Source organism: Elephantulus edwardii, unplaced genomic scaffold, assembly GCF_000299155.1.
Source record: "Elephantulus edwardii isolate Elephantulus edwardi_28Jun2011 unplaced genomic scaffold, EleEdw1.0 scaffold00012, whole genome shotgun sequence".
In the NCBI taxonomy this organism is placed as follows: Eukaryota; Metazoa; Chordata; class Mammalia; order Macroscelidea; family Macroscelididae; genus Elephantulus; species Elephantulus edwardii.
This window is the reverse complement of record NW_006399762.1, coordinates 23,258,898-23,273,774: the sequence shown is the minus strand read 5'-3', so window position 1 is coordinate 23,273,774 and position 14,877 is coordinate 23,258,898. Positions and strand designations below refer to the sequence as shown.

At 38.9% G+C, this 14,877-nt stretch overlaps 1 protein-coding gene across 1 annotated transcript in view; it reads left to right on the top strand.

The window, feature by feature from the left end:
* EGF (epidermal growth factor) overlaps nt 1-14,877 on the top strand; it is a 193,244-nt gene that overhangs the window by 105,543 nt on the left and 72,824 nt on the right. Inside the window, 4 exon segments of the mRNA XM_006903614.1 lie at nt 1,036-1,213; nt 4,484-4,632; nt 6,280-6,384; nt 9,716-9,939. Of these exon segments, the coding sequence (XP_006903676.1) occupies nt 1,036-1,213; nt 4,484-4,632; nt 6,280-6,384; nt 9,716-9,939 (656 nt within the window).

Here is a 14,877-nt window from a genome sequence, read left to right as displayed (position 1 = left end):
AGTAGTCTTAAAGCAGCTGAAAGTTAAGCAGGATTTAATAAATATTTGTTGATTGATTGGTTTGATTTTATCTCACAGTGAATGTAATAATCATAATACTCTGACAAATTCTGGGCTTTTCATGTCAAAATTTAATATAAAGACATATGCTTCAGCAATTTTTTTAGCTCCCAATATCATATCTCTAACATCCTTCAACAGCCTTGGAAAGCTCAGAGTTATTACACTAAACATATTTCATTTCTCTGGACAGTTCATTATGTTTGTAATCTCAGAGCACATAGTGATGAACCTACACAGCTTGCTTTTGCCAGACCCCAATATTCCTAATTTCGCAGCACCTCAGTTAATATTGTTTTATCTAAGTTCTGAAAACATAGAAATAAAAAAATAGTAAAACATTAAGATATGAATAATTTTTTATGGCATTAGAAGTTCCTAGGTATTGTAAATAGTAATGTACTTGAGGTTAGTATGAGGGTTGGTGGTTCAAATCCATCCTCAGAAGACTGACCTGGCCATCTACTACTGAGAGGTTATGACCTTGCAAACCCTATGGAAGAGAGTTTGCTCTGCATATGTAGGGTCACCATGAGTTGAAATCAACTCAACAGCATTAACAACAGCCCTGGTGGTATGACAGGTAATGTGTTGGTTGCTAATGGAAAAGTTAGTGATTTTATCCACTCACTGACCATACCTTTCAAGGAGAAAGATAGTCCTTCTCAAGTAAAGATCTATCCCATTGGAAACCTAATGAAGGGTGGCCATGAGTTGGACTTGACAATGACATTCATTATTGAATGCCCTTTCAAGACGTAACTTGCATTTTAAAAGTAGGCATCTAAAGAGGGAAGATTCAGTCTTAAAATTCTCATGCTGTGTTGTTACCTCTTAGAACAGTAAATGCGCTTGCCTATTTAATCTATGCCACATTGGTAGGAAATGAAACACAACACCAAAACAAGAACTACAAAAATTAAAGAAGATGATTCAACGAAGGAAAGGAATCTGAAGTACCTCTTTGTTTCCAAGACATATTTTAAATAAATACATATTTGAAATTTGGTTCACAGGACCACAGCCACATTTGCTGTTTGCCAATTCTCAAGATATTCGATCCATGCGTCTTGATGGAACACACTATGAAACCCTGTTCAGTGAGCAGATGGGGAATGTATTTGCCCTGGATCATGATCCTGAAGAAAATAAGGTATGGTTTTGCCACTGAGCAGATATGGATGTGCATGAAGGACAGAATGGAAGATTTTATCCTAACAGATGTCCTGAACTACTTGAAAACCTTACTAAGAATGATTTTGCAAGGGAAAATATTTAAATGTAGACATTAGAATATCATTTGAAAAAATTTAATGACTTTCTAGTTATTGTCACTGCACCTTTTTTTTTTATTTTAATGAAAATTTACAAAGACTTTGGATTTCCATTCATTCAAGTTTGCAGTTTCCTCCCTGACCCCCCTAGTTTGCTTTTCTATTTGAAAAAAAAATTCTTTCATTGTTCTACAACCCGCACCCCCAGTCCACTTGTTATGACAATAATACCTAATCATATATTCCTCCTAAACTGTGCACCGTGTTTTTTTATTTTGATCTACCCATTTTATTGATAAGGAGGGTAAGAGGTTAGTACAATGCCAAAGATTTAGCAGACACTCATAAAAGTGCTGTGGATTCTTTGGTGGTAGTGTGGAAAGAGAGGGCAGCAGGAGTTGTAAGGTATATATGGGGAAACATGGACTAATAATTTGCACTTAATACATGACACTGAAGAAGATAATCCAAATGAACTCCTAACCATAAAATCAGATAACAAATTGTTTAGTTTAAGGAAATAACAGTCTAGCTCATAAATAGTCCATTTTACAGGAAAGTTTTTAGAATATATTAAAGTGCCTCTGCTTATTAATCACTTAATAATTAGAAATTTAAATTGTTATTGATCCGATCTGTGTAATTTTTAAGGGTTGTGCTGCTTCTCAAAAGCTGAGGCCCTCTAGTGGGTGGAGTCTGCCAGTGGGGCCTCAGGAAAAAGATGGACCATTTCCTTTCCGTGCAATTTACAGCTTCAGAAAACCAGTGGAGAAGCAGCTGTGAGTTGGTTCCCACTCGATAGCAGCGAGTTTTGAATAAAGGAATTATCGGGAGCCCTGGTGACACAGTGGTTAAAGCACTTGGATGCTTACTGAAAGGCTGTGGTCAGGCCAGAAAACCCCAGCTGCTTCATGAAGAAAGACGGCAGTCTGTTTCTCGAAAGACTTACAGCCCTGAAGACCCTGGAGGGCAGTTTTATCCTGTCAGGTTTATGAGCTGGAATTGACTTGATGTTAATGAGTTCTATATTTAGTTTTAGCTGGCTGGTAATTTTTTTAAAAAAAATCCTCGAACTCATTGCTGTCGAGTCAGAATCAAGCCAAGGCTGACCTTTCGATGGGTTTTCCAAGGCTGGAAGTTACAGGGGACAAGATTGGCCGCCTTTCCCCTGCAGAGCCACTTGGTGGATCCAAATCACCACAGAGGAGCCACTGTGTGGTTAGCAGCTCGGTTCCCTCCCCTCCAGGCCACCGGAGCTTCCTGAAGGGTAAACTAGGTTCCTAGAGTTATCTTAAAACCATGGTTTTGTTTCTTTTTTATTCAAAGGAGGTGATTAGTGCAAATATTAGAATTTCTAAAACACAGCTCTAGCAGAGAGTATTTGCGTATGAGAAGTAGTAGTCACTTAAGTATTTAAGGCATTAAAACTAGTTGCTTTCCATAAAGCTGTTTTTAACTCATGGCAACCCCCTGTGTGTTAAAGTACAACTGTGCTCCATTGGTTTTCAGTGGTTGAGTTTTCAAAAGCAGATCACGAAGCATTTCTTCTGAGTTGCCTCTGGGTGAGTTTGAACCGTCAACCTTTTCAGTTAACAGCTTAACGCATTTACTGCTTGCACTACCTGAGAACTCCAATTAAGGAAAAGAACCTAATATGGGATCTTTGGTGATCCAGGCTGTGAGGAGTTGTGCTGTTAACCCAAAGGTGGCACATCTTTGGTGATTCAAATCCATCAAGAAAGATAAGCAATCTTCTCCTGTGCAATTTACAGTCTCTGAAAACCCACTAGAGGGTTAACTCTGAATTGAAAGTAATGAGCGCGTGAGTGAATATTTTATAGTAAGTGATGGGTAACCTGTCATTTAGTAAATTACTTTATGACTATTCTTGTCATATATGAATTAATATATATGAATATTTTTATGCAGCAATGTGATCAACTGTGTCAGAGATTGTGAGGATAGCGGGGAATAGTACAGGATTTAGATCTGTTGTTCATAGGATTATTATGGGTTGGACTCGTTTCAACAGTACCTAACCACAATAACAACATATGTAGTTAAAATTCCACGAATGCTATTATTAAATTGTCAGCAGAAGAGTAGCACTTTCTAGCACTTCATGGAATTCTTGTACCTATGTGATAATTTACATGCTAGACTGCAAAAGAACTTTGCACCTGCAAAATGTGCTCATTTGCTCAAAATGGATTAAGTAAAATGAAATAAGGTTAGAGAAGAAATGAATATCAAAAATTACCTCATCTAAATTTCCTATTGTTACAATTGAGAAAAAAGAGTCTTGGTGAAGCTAAATGATTTTGTCAAGACAGGCCAGTTAGTGGCAAAGCTGGGGTAAGAACCTATGCCCTCTGATTGGTAGTGCAATGGAATGTTGTGGGCTAAACCATAGTAGAAAATACAGCATGACTTTCAGGCACTTTTACGCTGCAAACTATTGATCCTTTCTGGTTTTAGGACACTGGAGTTTAAACACACAAAAGAAATTTCTAGTTTGTATAAGGTGAAGAGTTTTCGATCTATTATTTTACATATGCCAATGAGTTTGTCATTGCTATCCCTATTTTTACCAAGGAAGAAACAAATGTTTTCAAATAATAAGTGACTTGCCTAAGGCTATGTGTAGCTGAGAATGTGCACAGTTAGAATTTAGTTCCCGATGTATGTGACAGCAAAATAACCTTCTTAACATTTACAGAGTTTAAATACTGGAAGCTTTACTAATCCCACTTTATATATATCTTAATTGTTTTTAAGAAGTCAGACCATGTCATAAGGACAAATACTGCATAAGACCATCATTGTAAAAATAGAAGGATAACTAGTAAGATGTGTATAAAGGTCCAAAAGGGCTACAGGGAGTGAGGGAAGGAGGTGGAAAAGAAGAAGGGTGGAAATCTCTAGGCTAGCAGAGTTTAGTGGGCAGATGGGATGGGGTGAAGGAATAGGAAATATTCAGTGGGGACTTGAAAAGATGGGGTAATACTATGCATAGACCAATAGTAATAAAGTACAATGTAAATGAAAGATTGTATAAAACACAATGTACATTAATTAAACACAATATAAACAAATTATGCAATTTTAAAAAAAAGAAGTCAGACAGAAATACCTATTTTCATTTGTAGATATACTTTGCCAACATAGCTCTGAAGTGTATAGAGAGAGTTAACATGGACGGTTCAAAACGAGAAAGGCTCATTGAGTATGCAGTCGATACACCAGAAGGTCTTGCTATAGACTGGATTAACCGAAAACTCTACTGGACAGACAGAGGGTATGTTTCTTCCCTCAAATTTAAGCCACATTGGATGGGAGTGATGATGGTATAGGTAATATGACTGTGAACCCAGGTAGGTATTTCTCTGGGGTATTTTCTCATAGGAACGTGAAGTCGTATAGGTAAGCAGTAGCCACCAGAGTGACTAGCCCTTATGCAATCATATTAAAATTTAAAAAGGGAAAGCAAAGTTAGAGTTTCCAACAAATAAGCAGTGAGCAAGAGCTGGAAATGGAATTTGAACTCAGGGATCCACTTCCAGAGCTTAGACTCTGAATCACCCAGCCTCCCCTAACATGAATTGATTGAAATATTCTCAACCCAGAGTGATAGTATAAACAAAAATCAACTTTAGTTATAATAATGATAGAAATTATAATAATAGCTTCCTCAGTGTTGGATCTACTTAAAAGGACTTTGTAAAATGTCAGTTCTTCATAATAACAGAGTGTACTCTTCTCTGAAGAGCAAGCATGGACCAGGAGAGCAGATGTTGACCCTCTGGGCTGCGTTTCTTTGTATTTCCCACATTCGCATAGCACCTCTAATTTTTTTTTAGCACCTCTAATTTTAACAGTGTTTGATGACTGGTACTGTGTCACCTACTGCAGAGGGAGTGCCTTTAAGAATAGACAAGCATAGTAGTATCCTGCACAAATTCTCTGACTTCAGTAATAACAAACCCTTCTTATACCTTCTTTCCTCTAAAGGCAGCTGCTAAAAGAAAACCTTTAATTTGTCTGGAGATTAGATGTTTAGAGTTAGAAAACCTTGATGTCGGAAATGTTATTTAAATAACTGAGGTTCAAACCTTGTGCTTTTACATTACAATTTTTAAATTGGTAACTGCTAAGCAGTTGAAAGAACCAGAGTGGATGGTGACAATATGTTCTGGCCTGGGAAAAGACAGATTCAGATTAGTGTCCAACAGTACGAAGGAAGCTACTAGAGGTGGACAAATGATATTTAAGCCATTTTTAAATTGTGGTGTTGATGAAGAATATAAGATCTACAGAATAAAGAACAAATCTATCTCAGAAAAACAGCTGGAATCATTCTTAGCAGCAAGGATAGTGAAATTTTGTCTCATTTACTTAGGAGATGTTACCAGGAGGCCAATCACTGAAAGAAGAAGGATATTATGCTTGGGATAGTAGGCAAGTCAGCAGAGGAAATGTCTAAGAGTTGCATTGGCACAGTTGCTTCAACAATGAGTTTAATGAATCAGAGATTGTTGGGAAGGCTCAGATCAATTGGGTTTCATTCTGTTGTTCGTACAGTATCTATGAATCAGAGCCAACTTGATAGCAACTAACAGCAACAATAGTTTTGTATTCCACTTAGTAAAAACAACACAAATCCTCCAACTGTCCAATCTATTCTGACTTGTAGTGACCTTATGGGACAGAGGAGAATGACCCTGTAGGATCTCCAATTAGTAATCTTTATAGAAGCAGACTGTGGTGTCTTTTGTCCTCAGAGTAACTGGTGGGTTCATATTGTAGACTCTTTGGAATGCAACTTAACACTTTAGCCATTGTGCTACCTGGGCTCCAATAATAAAAGAAAGTAGTATTTTTCCCCCCTTTTTCCTTTTAAAGTAAAGTTGGTGTACCAAGCTCCTCTCTACTGTCTACATTTTAGGAACGCTCTAATTGAAAGGAGTGATTTAAATGGAACACTTCGTGAGATAATCATCACAGACGATATCTCTCAGCCACGAGGAATTGCTGTCCATCCAATGGCCAAGTAGGTATTTCTAAAAGTAAGGAATTTTTCCACTGAGCCTTATGGCTTATTATGCTTGATGTATTGTTGTTGTTTTTTGTTATGTGCCATTGAGTTGCCTGTGACTTATAGTGCCCCTATGTACAACAGCTCTGAAGCTTGCCCTGTCTTGAGCCAGTCTCACACCTACCCCCATTGCCACAGTTACTGTTCAATCCATCGCATCTGGGGTCTTCCTCTCCTGTGCTGTCCCTCCACCCTTCTGAGCATGATGTCCTTTTCCAAGGACTGGTCCCCACCTAGCCATGTGCCTAAAGTATGTGAGGTGGAGCTTTAAAATCCTACCCTCCAATGAGAAACTTGGCTTCACCCTTTCCAAGAGAGACCTATTTGTTTTGTTGGTGGTCCATATTATGTTGAAGTCTCTTCTCCAGCATCAGTTCTTTCCGTCATCCTTGGTCATGATGTTTGACGTATTACTGTCTAAAATTTGCCATAGGCTCTGGTGGCCACTGAAATTAGAAACCTGGAAAATCATCAGATTTGTTTAAATCTTTAGAAGTGATGTTGTTAGCAGGGAATCGGCTTCCTTTTAGAGTCGTTTGGGTTTTTATTGTTCATATTATTAGGTAGGACAGATTTACTTTAAACAAATTCAATTTATCTTTTAAAAAAAAGATTAAGCTGTGATTCTTTAATAAGTTAAAAACAGGCCCATTATCTGGAACTAATCAAACTTCTTTAAAAAATCTATGCTATTGTTTTTTGACAGAGGACAATAAAATAATTTGGACCATATCATTACAAATTCTGTTTAAAAAACTGTCAAAGGAATTTAAATGATAGGCTACTCCAAGGGTTAACCTATAATAAACAAAAGAAAGCAGAAATTAAGAATATTAATTATTACTATAGTTTTTATTTAGAGGATAGGAAAAATAGCAAAAATTAATTTCATTCTAGTTGTCCAAAGCAATGATAAAAACAAACCATATTTCAGGTATTTCAGTGGTACTGAAAATAACAATATTATATAGAAGATAATATATTAATAGTACTAATGGATCTTCAGTACTCTGCAGAGGTCCCTGACAGCAGCTTTTCCCAATGCAATTTATCTTTCATTTCCTGGCTGCTGGTATCAGGAGTGTTGATTGTGGAGCCAAGCAAACTAAAGCTGTTAACAAATGCAATCTCTTCACCATCTGTCATGATGCTGCCAATTGGCCCAGTGGTGAGAATCTTTGTTTTCTTGATGTTGAGCTTCAATCCATAATGAAGGCTGCAGTCCTTGACCTTCTGTAACAAGCACTACAGGTCCTTCTCAGTTTCAGCAAACAAGGTTGTGCTCATCTGCATTGATGAGTTTTCTTCCTATCCTGACACCACATTCCTCCTTATAGAGCCCAGCCTTCCAGATGATCTGTTCTGCATGTAGGTTGAAAAGTCATGGAGCTAGGATGCATCCCTGATGTACACCCTTCCTGATTTTGAATGATATAGTGTTTTCTTGCTCTGTTCAGATACCTGCCTCCTGGTCCAAGTATAGGTTTCACATAAGTACGATCAAGTGTTCTGGGATTCCCATTCTTCTCAATGTTAGCCACAGTTTGTTGTGACCCATAGCGTCAAATGCCTTTGCATGCATAGTTGATGAAACACAGATAGACATTCTGCTGTCAGGGACCTCTCCAGAGTACTGAAAAGCAACAATGTCAGTCTGGAGACTAGGGTATGTCTGATCCAGGCCATGGTCTTTCCAATGACTTGCTATGCACCAGAAATCTGGACAATGAATAGCGATGATAGAAGGAGAATTTATGCCTTTGAGCTGTGGTGCTGGAAAATAGTAGTGAATATACCATGGACTTCCAGGAGAACAAACGTGTTCATCCTGGAGAAGGTGAAATGGGCTGCTCCTTGGAGACAAGGATTCAAAAGCTTTATCTGACATAATTTGGACATGGTACAAGGAGGGACTAGTCCTTGGAGAGAGACATCATGCTTGGGAGGGTGGAGGGACAGCACAAGAGAGGAAGACCCTTAGTGAGATGGATTGATTCAGTGACTGAGATTATGGAGGGAGGTATGTCAGATACGATAACGTTGGCTCAAGATAGAGCCAAGTTCAGAGTTGTTGTACGTAGGGTTGCTATGAGTCACAAGCAACTCGACAGCACATAACAGCAATAATAACACTAATGGACGATTTGGAGTCAGTCAGATGATTAACAGACTGGTAAAATAGATACTGTGCCATTATATACCCACCACCCCCACATACTTATTTATAGAACTTAAAATATCCAGGTTTACTGAGTATCAAGTAGAAAGGTTTATTATTTTTGTGGTGTGCTATCAACTTGGAACCAATGCACAGCTGACCCTCCAGTGGGTTTTCAGAGGCAGTTTAATTGCATAGGAGGAGATTGCCTATTCTTCTTCCATGAAGCAGCGGGTGCATTTGAACCACGTGCTTTCTGGATTGCAGCACAGCTTCTTACCTTTAGACCACCAGTGTATTAGACATATTCCCTTCTTTTGCTGTCATTTAACATGCAAGTGAGTTTACTTACTTTTAACAAATGGGCATATTTATAAGATTTCACTACATCTTGCAGCTTGAAATGTTAATTAAAGAATATGCCATGAAGCACATCTTTGATTAGTAATATATTTTTTATCTCATTGTCTGACCTTGTATGCAGTTTTTTTTTGTTCCAAATGTTCTATATAGAAAAAATTATAATTTTTATTTTAAAATTATTTGTCCAACATGCAATGCTATGATCTCCTCATCCTTAGTATAAGAGCTGTATTATGTTTGTGCAAGGACCTAGTGGGATAGTATGCTATGTCTTAGACTGCTACCCAAAACATTGGTGGTTCAAATTCATCAACAGCTTCTGGAAAGAAGGATGAACAATCTCCTCCTATAAGATTCATAGCCTTAGGGAGCTCTGGTAGCCTAGTGGTAAGAAGCTGCACTTCAATGCCAGAGTTGTGTGGTTTGAATCTACCAGATGCTCTGCTGGAGAAGGAGGGACAATCTCCTCCTGTACCAGTCAGATCTGCATTGATGATACACACACAAAAATTAATAATATAAAATAAAGTAAAATCAAAAAAGATTCATAGCCTTGGAATCCACTAGAGGATTTCCATGAGTTGGAATCTAACTGGCAGCAGTGGGGTGGTGTTTATTTGATCTTGCTTCTGTTTTCACTCTTTAGTGGGGGTGAGTACCACATCACTTTATCCTGAAGTAATTTACATTGGTGCTTTCAATGATGAAAAAGGAAACTTTTTTTGTATGCAGACTTTATTTTGCTGTGTGTTTTCTTTATTAAAGGAGACTCTTTTGGACTGATATAGGAAGTAGCCCACGGATTGAAAGTTCTTCCCTCCAAGGCTCTGACCGACATATTATAGCTAGTTCTGACCTCGTCTGGCCCAGTGGGATAGCAATCGATTACTTGACTAACACATTGTACTGGTGTGATGCCAAGAAGTCAGTGGTTGAGATGGCCAACCTGGATGGTTCAGAACGCCAAACACTTGCAGAGAATCAAGTAGGTGAGGCTTCGGGATGGGTAATTTATTTATCTGAACTCGGTGCTGATGAATGCTAAATACAAAATGTGTTTACACTAACACTTAACTTTAAAGAAAGAAACAGAGACAAAGATTTTTCAGGGTATTATGATCTATGAAGATTACTTCGTTGTTGTTGTTGTTATGTGCCATTGAGTCATTTGCAACTCATAGCGACCCAATGTACAAGAGCCCTAAACACCGTTCTATCCTGTGCCAATCTCGCTGTCTCAAACACATTCATTCCCACCACTCCACTTACAGAATCGACCCATCTCATCGAAGGTCTTCCTCTCCTGCGCCGTCCCTCCCCTCTCCCAAACATGATGTCCCTCTCCAAGGACATCTCCTTGCAACATGCCCAAAGTATGGCAGACGGAGCTTCAGAATCCTTGACTCCAGGGTACATTCTGACTTCACCCTCTCCAGGACCAACCTGTTTGTTCTCCTAGCAGTCCGTGGTATATTCAACACTCTTCCCCAGCACCACAGCTCAAAGGCATCAATTCTCTTTCTGTCATCCCTATTCACTATCCAACTCTCCAATGCATAGCACGTAATTGCAAAGACTATAGCCTGGATCAGGCGCACCTTAGTCTCCAGCCTGACGTCATTGCACTTCAGTACTCTTGAGAGGTACCTCAAAGCTGACTTTTCCAATGCAATTCATCTCCTGATTTCCTGGCTGCTGTTACCAAGAGTGTTGACTGTGGAGCCAAGCAAACTAAAACTGTTAACTATCTCAATCTTTTCACCATCCATAGTGATGCTGCCATTTGGCCCAGTGGTGAGAATCTTTGTTTTCTTGATATTGAGCTTCAATCCATATTGAAGACTGCAGTCCTTGACCCTCTGCAGCAAGTGCTTCAGGTCTTCCTCAGTGTCAGCGAGCAGGGTTGTGTCATCTGCATAACGCAGGTTGTTGACGATTCTTCCACCAATCCTGATGCCACTAGGAAAAGTATTAAAATTAAAATAGTGGTATATTTTTTAATTTTGTTTGTAAACATTTTTTCTATTCAGAGTGAATATATGAAAATTTTCTAAGCTTGCAAAGATAAGCCCTTGGTCGAATTATTATTATTTCATAGATTTTAGAACATCTTATTTTCCCATTTTTAAGGTAGCATATTCATTGATTGTGTACCATGTACAAAGATTAACAAATCAAGTTTTCTCCCCTATTATGTTTTCGATTTTTGCATGGGGCAGTATCCAGTTCCTTATTTGGCACTGTGGCCTATGGTAAATGTCAGAAGAAAAGTACCAGAGACTGTCAGTACGAGATTAATTTTGACTCAGCACATCTATGAAGAAGATACTAGTTAAACTAACTGATTTATTTGGTGATCAAATAAACAAAACCCCAAACTCACGGTAGTAATTTTAACTCATAGTGAACCTACAGTACAAAGTAGAAGGGTCCTATAAAGCTTTCAAGGCTGTAAATCTTTACAGAAGCAGACTGCCCTTCTTTCTTCTCCAGAATGACTGGTAGGTTTGTAGTTGCAGTCAAACTCTTTAACCACGGTACCAGATTGAGCTCCTATGTGACGGCCAAATGGGAAAAAGTTATATTTGGAAATAAGCCTACAACAGTTGGTCTTAGTTTGTCAGTTCTGCCAATTAACTTAATTCTGGGTGTCCTAGGGAGTCACTGAATGTTCTTGAGTGGGAGCATATGATAAAATGGGTATCTGTAGATGATCTTATTGTAAGTCCTACTGTTGTAGACCTACCTTATTGTAAGACCTGGACTGGAAGTTGGAGAGAAGAGAATCAATTGGAAGCTACAGTTATCCAATGAATTGTTAACAAGGGCCTGAGTTAGATAGAGAATTGTAATTTAAAAGTGGATTATGGGATCAGATTTTTAAAAAATCATTGTGGATGAAAAATTGAAGGGCATTACTAAAGATTCAGAACATCTGGATGTTGGTAAAATGGTTAAGTGCTCAAATGCTAATGGAGGAGTGTTGTTGTTATGTGCCCTCGAGTCGCTTGAGACCCATAGCGACCCTATCTATGTACAACAGCCCTAAACTCTGCTCTGTCCTGTGCCAATCTCACTGTCTCTGACACACCCATCCCGATTAACCCAGTCACTGAATCAGTCCACCTCCCAGAGGGCCTACCCGTCCTGCGACTGCCCTCCACCCTCCCAAGCATGATGTGCCTCTCCAAGGACTGGTCTCTCCTTACAACATAACCAAAGTATGTCAGACGAAGCCTCAGAATCTTGGCCTCCAAGGAACAGCTTGGTTTAACCATCTCCGGGATGAATCTGTTTGTTTTCTTAGCAGTCCATGGTACCCTCAACACTCTTATCCAACACCAAAGCTCAAAGGCATCATCAATTCTCCTTCTATCCTCCCTAGTCATTGTTCAACTCTGTGATGTATAACAAGTGATTGCAAAGACCATGGCCTGTATCAGATGCACCTTAGTCTCCAAAGAGACACCATTGCTCTTCACTACTTTAGAGAGGTCCCTGGCAGCAGACTTTCCCATCACAATATGTCTTTTAATTTCCTGGCTGCTGGTGTCAAGAGTGTTGATTGTGGAGCCAAGAAGACTAAAGCTGTGAACAATCTCAATCTCTTCACCATCCTGTTCAAAACCCCCTCTTCTCCCCAGTGACTTAGAAACCACGAGACATCAGCCTCAGAAACCCTATGGGGAGGTCTTATCTGTCAGATAGCAAGGATCTGGAACAGATTCAACTTGTTGACAGCATTTAACAACAAAATCAGTAACAGATTAGATATAGATTATGAGAACCTCAGCTGTTGAAAATGCTTTGGGGTTTTAGAAATTGTTTTGGTTTGATTGTATGGACAAAACAAAACATGCCTCTCTCTTTTAGACAGGAGTGGCATCCACTTTCTAAACAACTTGCCTCCTGAAAAACTTTATGAACTTTTATAATGTGGATAGTTGTAGAGGGGCTTCAGGCCTTTTGTTTATAGGGTTGCTTGCCTCAAAGGCATTCAACAACAACAACACTTTTAGGAAGAATGTAACAAATACTTTGTATAAGATACTTCTTTTGTTCTCTTTGGCTTTAGAGGTAATGAATTTTATGACACAATAAGTATATAAAAAAATAAGTCTAACTGGAAAATGTCTACATTTCCAATAAGCTTAAACGGAAAAGACATACCTCAAAATAAATTATAAGTTTGTGTACAGTTTTAGAATTTACCCTTTCTGATGGCCTAGTGATAAGAACCTGTACTACAATCCCAAAGGCACAAATTTCAAATCCAATAGTTACTCTGCAGGAGAAGGATGGGCAGTCCTCTTCTGTGTGATTAGCTGCCTCTGAAGACCCAGTGGAGAGTCAGCTACAGGTCATTTCTGACTCGATGGCACACAACAACATTGAGTCATTATAGTAACTGAAGATTACGTTGTTGTTGTGCACCGTCGAGTCAGAACCAAACCGTAGCTGACCCACTGACAGGTTTTCAGAGGCACAGGAGGCAAGTTCCCATGACTTCTGTGAAGTCGTGGTGTCTAATAAGAGACCCAAACATTTTTAATAACAAATCACTGAAATAGATGCAGTATTATAACTGTGCTACAGGGAACTCTGGTGGCATAGTAGTAAGGAGTTTCCCTGCCAACACAAAGGCACATGATTCAAATCTACCACTTACTTTATGGGCGGAAGATAGGTAGTCTCCCCCTGTAGGGGTTACAACCTCTGAAAACTTCCTGAAGGATCAGATCTGAATCAGTTGTGACTTGATCACATATAACAACAACAACAACATAACTGTGCTGTATGAGAACTTTGGGCAGGTTACCAAGAAGGACTAGGCTCTGCAGAAGGATATCATGTTTAGTATAATATAGAATCAACGAAAGAGAGTAAGACTCTCAATGAGATAGTTTTGACTCTGACAGCTACAGAGAATTAAACCCAGCCAGGATTGTGCGGATGATGCAAGAACAAGTGGGACTTTGTTCCATGATGCACAGGGTCAGTAGGCATTGGAAACAACTCATTGGCATCCAATGACTACCATGCTATCAAGCCACTACGTTTGTGGTGGTCATAAGCCATCGAGGTGACTATGATTCATAGCGACTATATGAACAGTGACTCTGAACTTTGTCCTAACCTGTGCTATCTTCCCCAACACACTAGAGCTCATTGTTACAGTCACTGTGTCCATCCATTTCATTAAGTCTTCCTGTCGTATGCTGACCTTGTCAAGTATAATGCCCTTTTCCAAAGATTAGCCCCCTCCTTAGAATATGCCCAAAGTATGTAACACTGAGTTTCACCATCCTTGCCTTCAAGAAGCACCCTGGTTTCGCTTTCTCCAGGACACACCTGTATGTTGCTTTGGTGGTTCGTGGAATATTCAATAATTTTCTTCAACATGGCAACTCAAAGCATTGAGTTCCCTATAGCATCTTCTTCTATAGTATAGAAGCCACTCACTGTAGGGTAGTATAGCCAAGAAGCATAGCATATATTTAGCCTACAATTTATATTGCAACTATAGTCTGTGACAAATACAGCTTCTTGCTGAAGGATATTATCATAATTTACTATTAAAAAAAAAATCGCTAAATATCCATTCCCATCATAACAGTGCCATCTGCTGGTACATGAGTGGTAGCTTCCCCACCCCTTTATTTTATTTTATATTGGTTTGCATACAAAATTTGTGTACATTGTGTTTCATGCATATACATCCTGTTTCACACATTTCCTTCATTTGCACTGTGTTTCATATGATCATTCATATACATGTTAGAAGTCACTCTTTTTTAATTTAAGAATATTATTATAATTATGGCTGTTAATAGTCTATGTGTTTCCTACTGCCAAAGGGGCCCTTTAGAGTAGTGAGAGAAGATCTTCACCCTGAAACCCACAGCGTCCCTTTTCAGCAGGAAGTA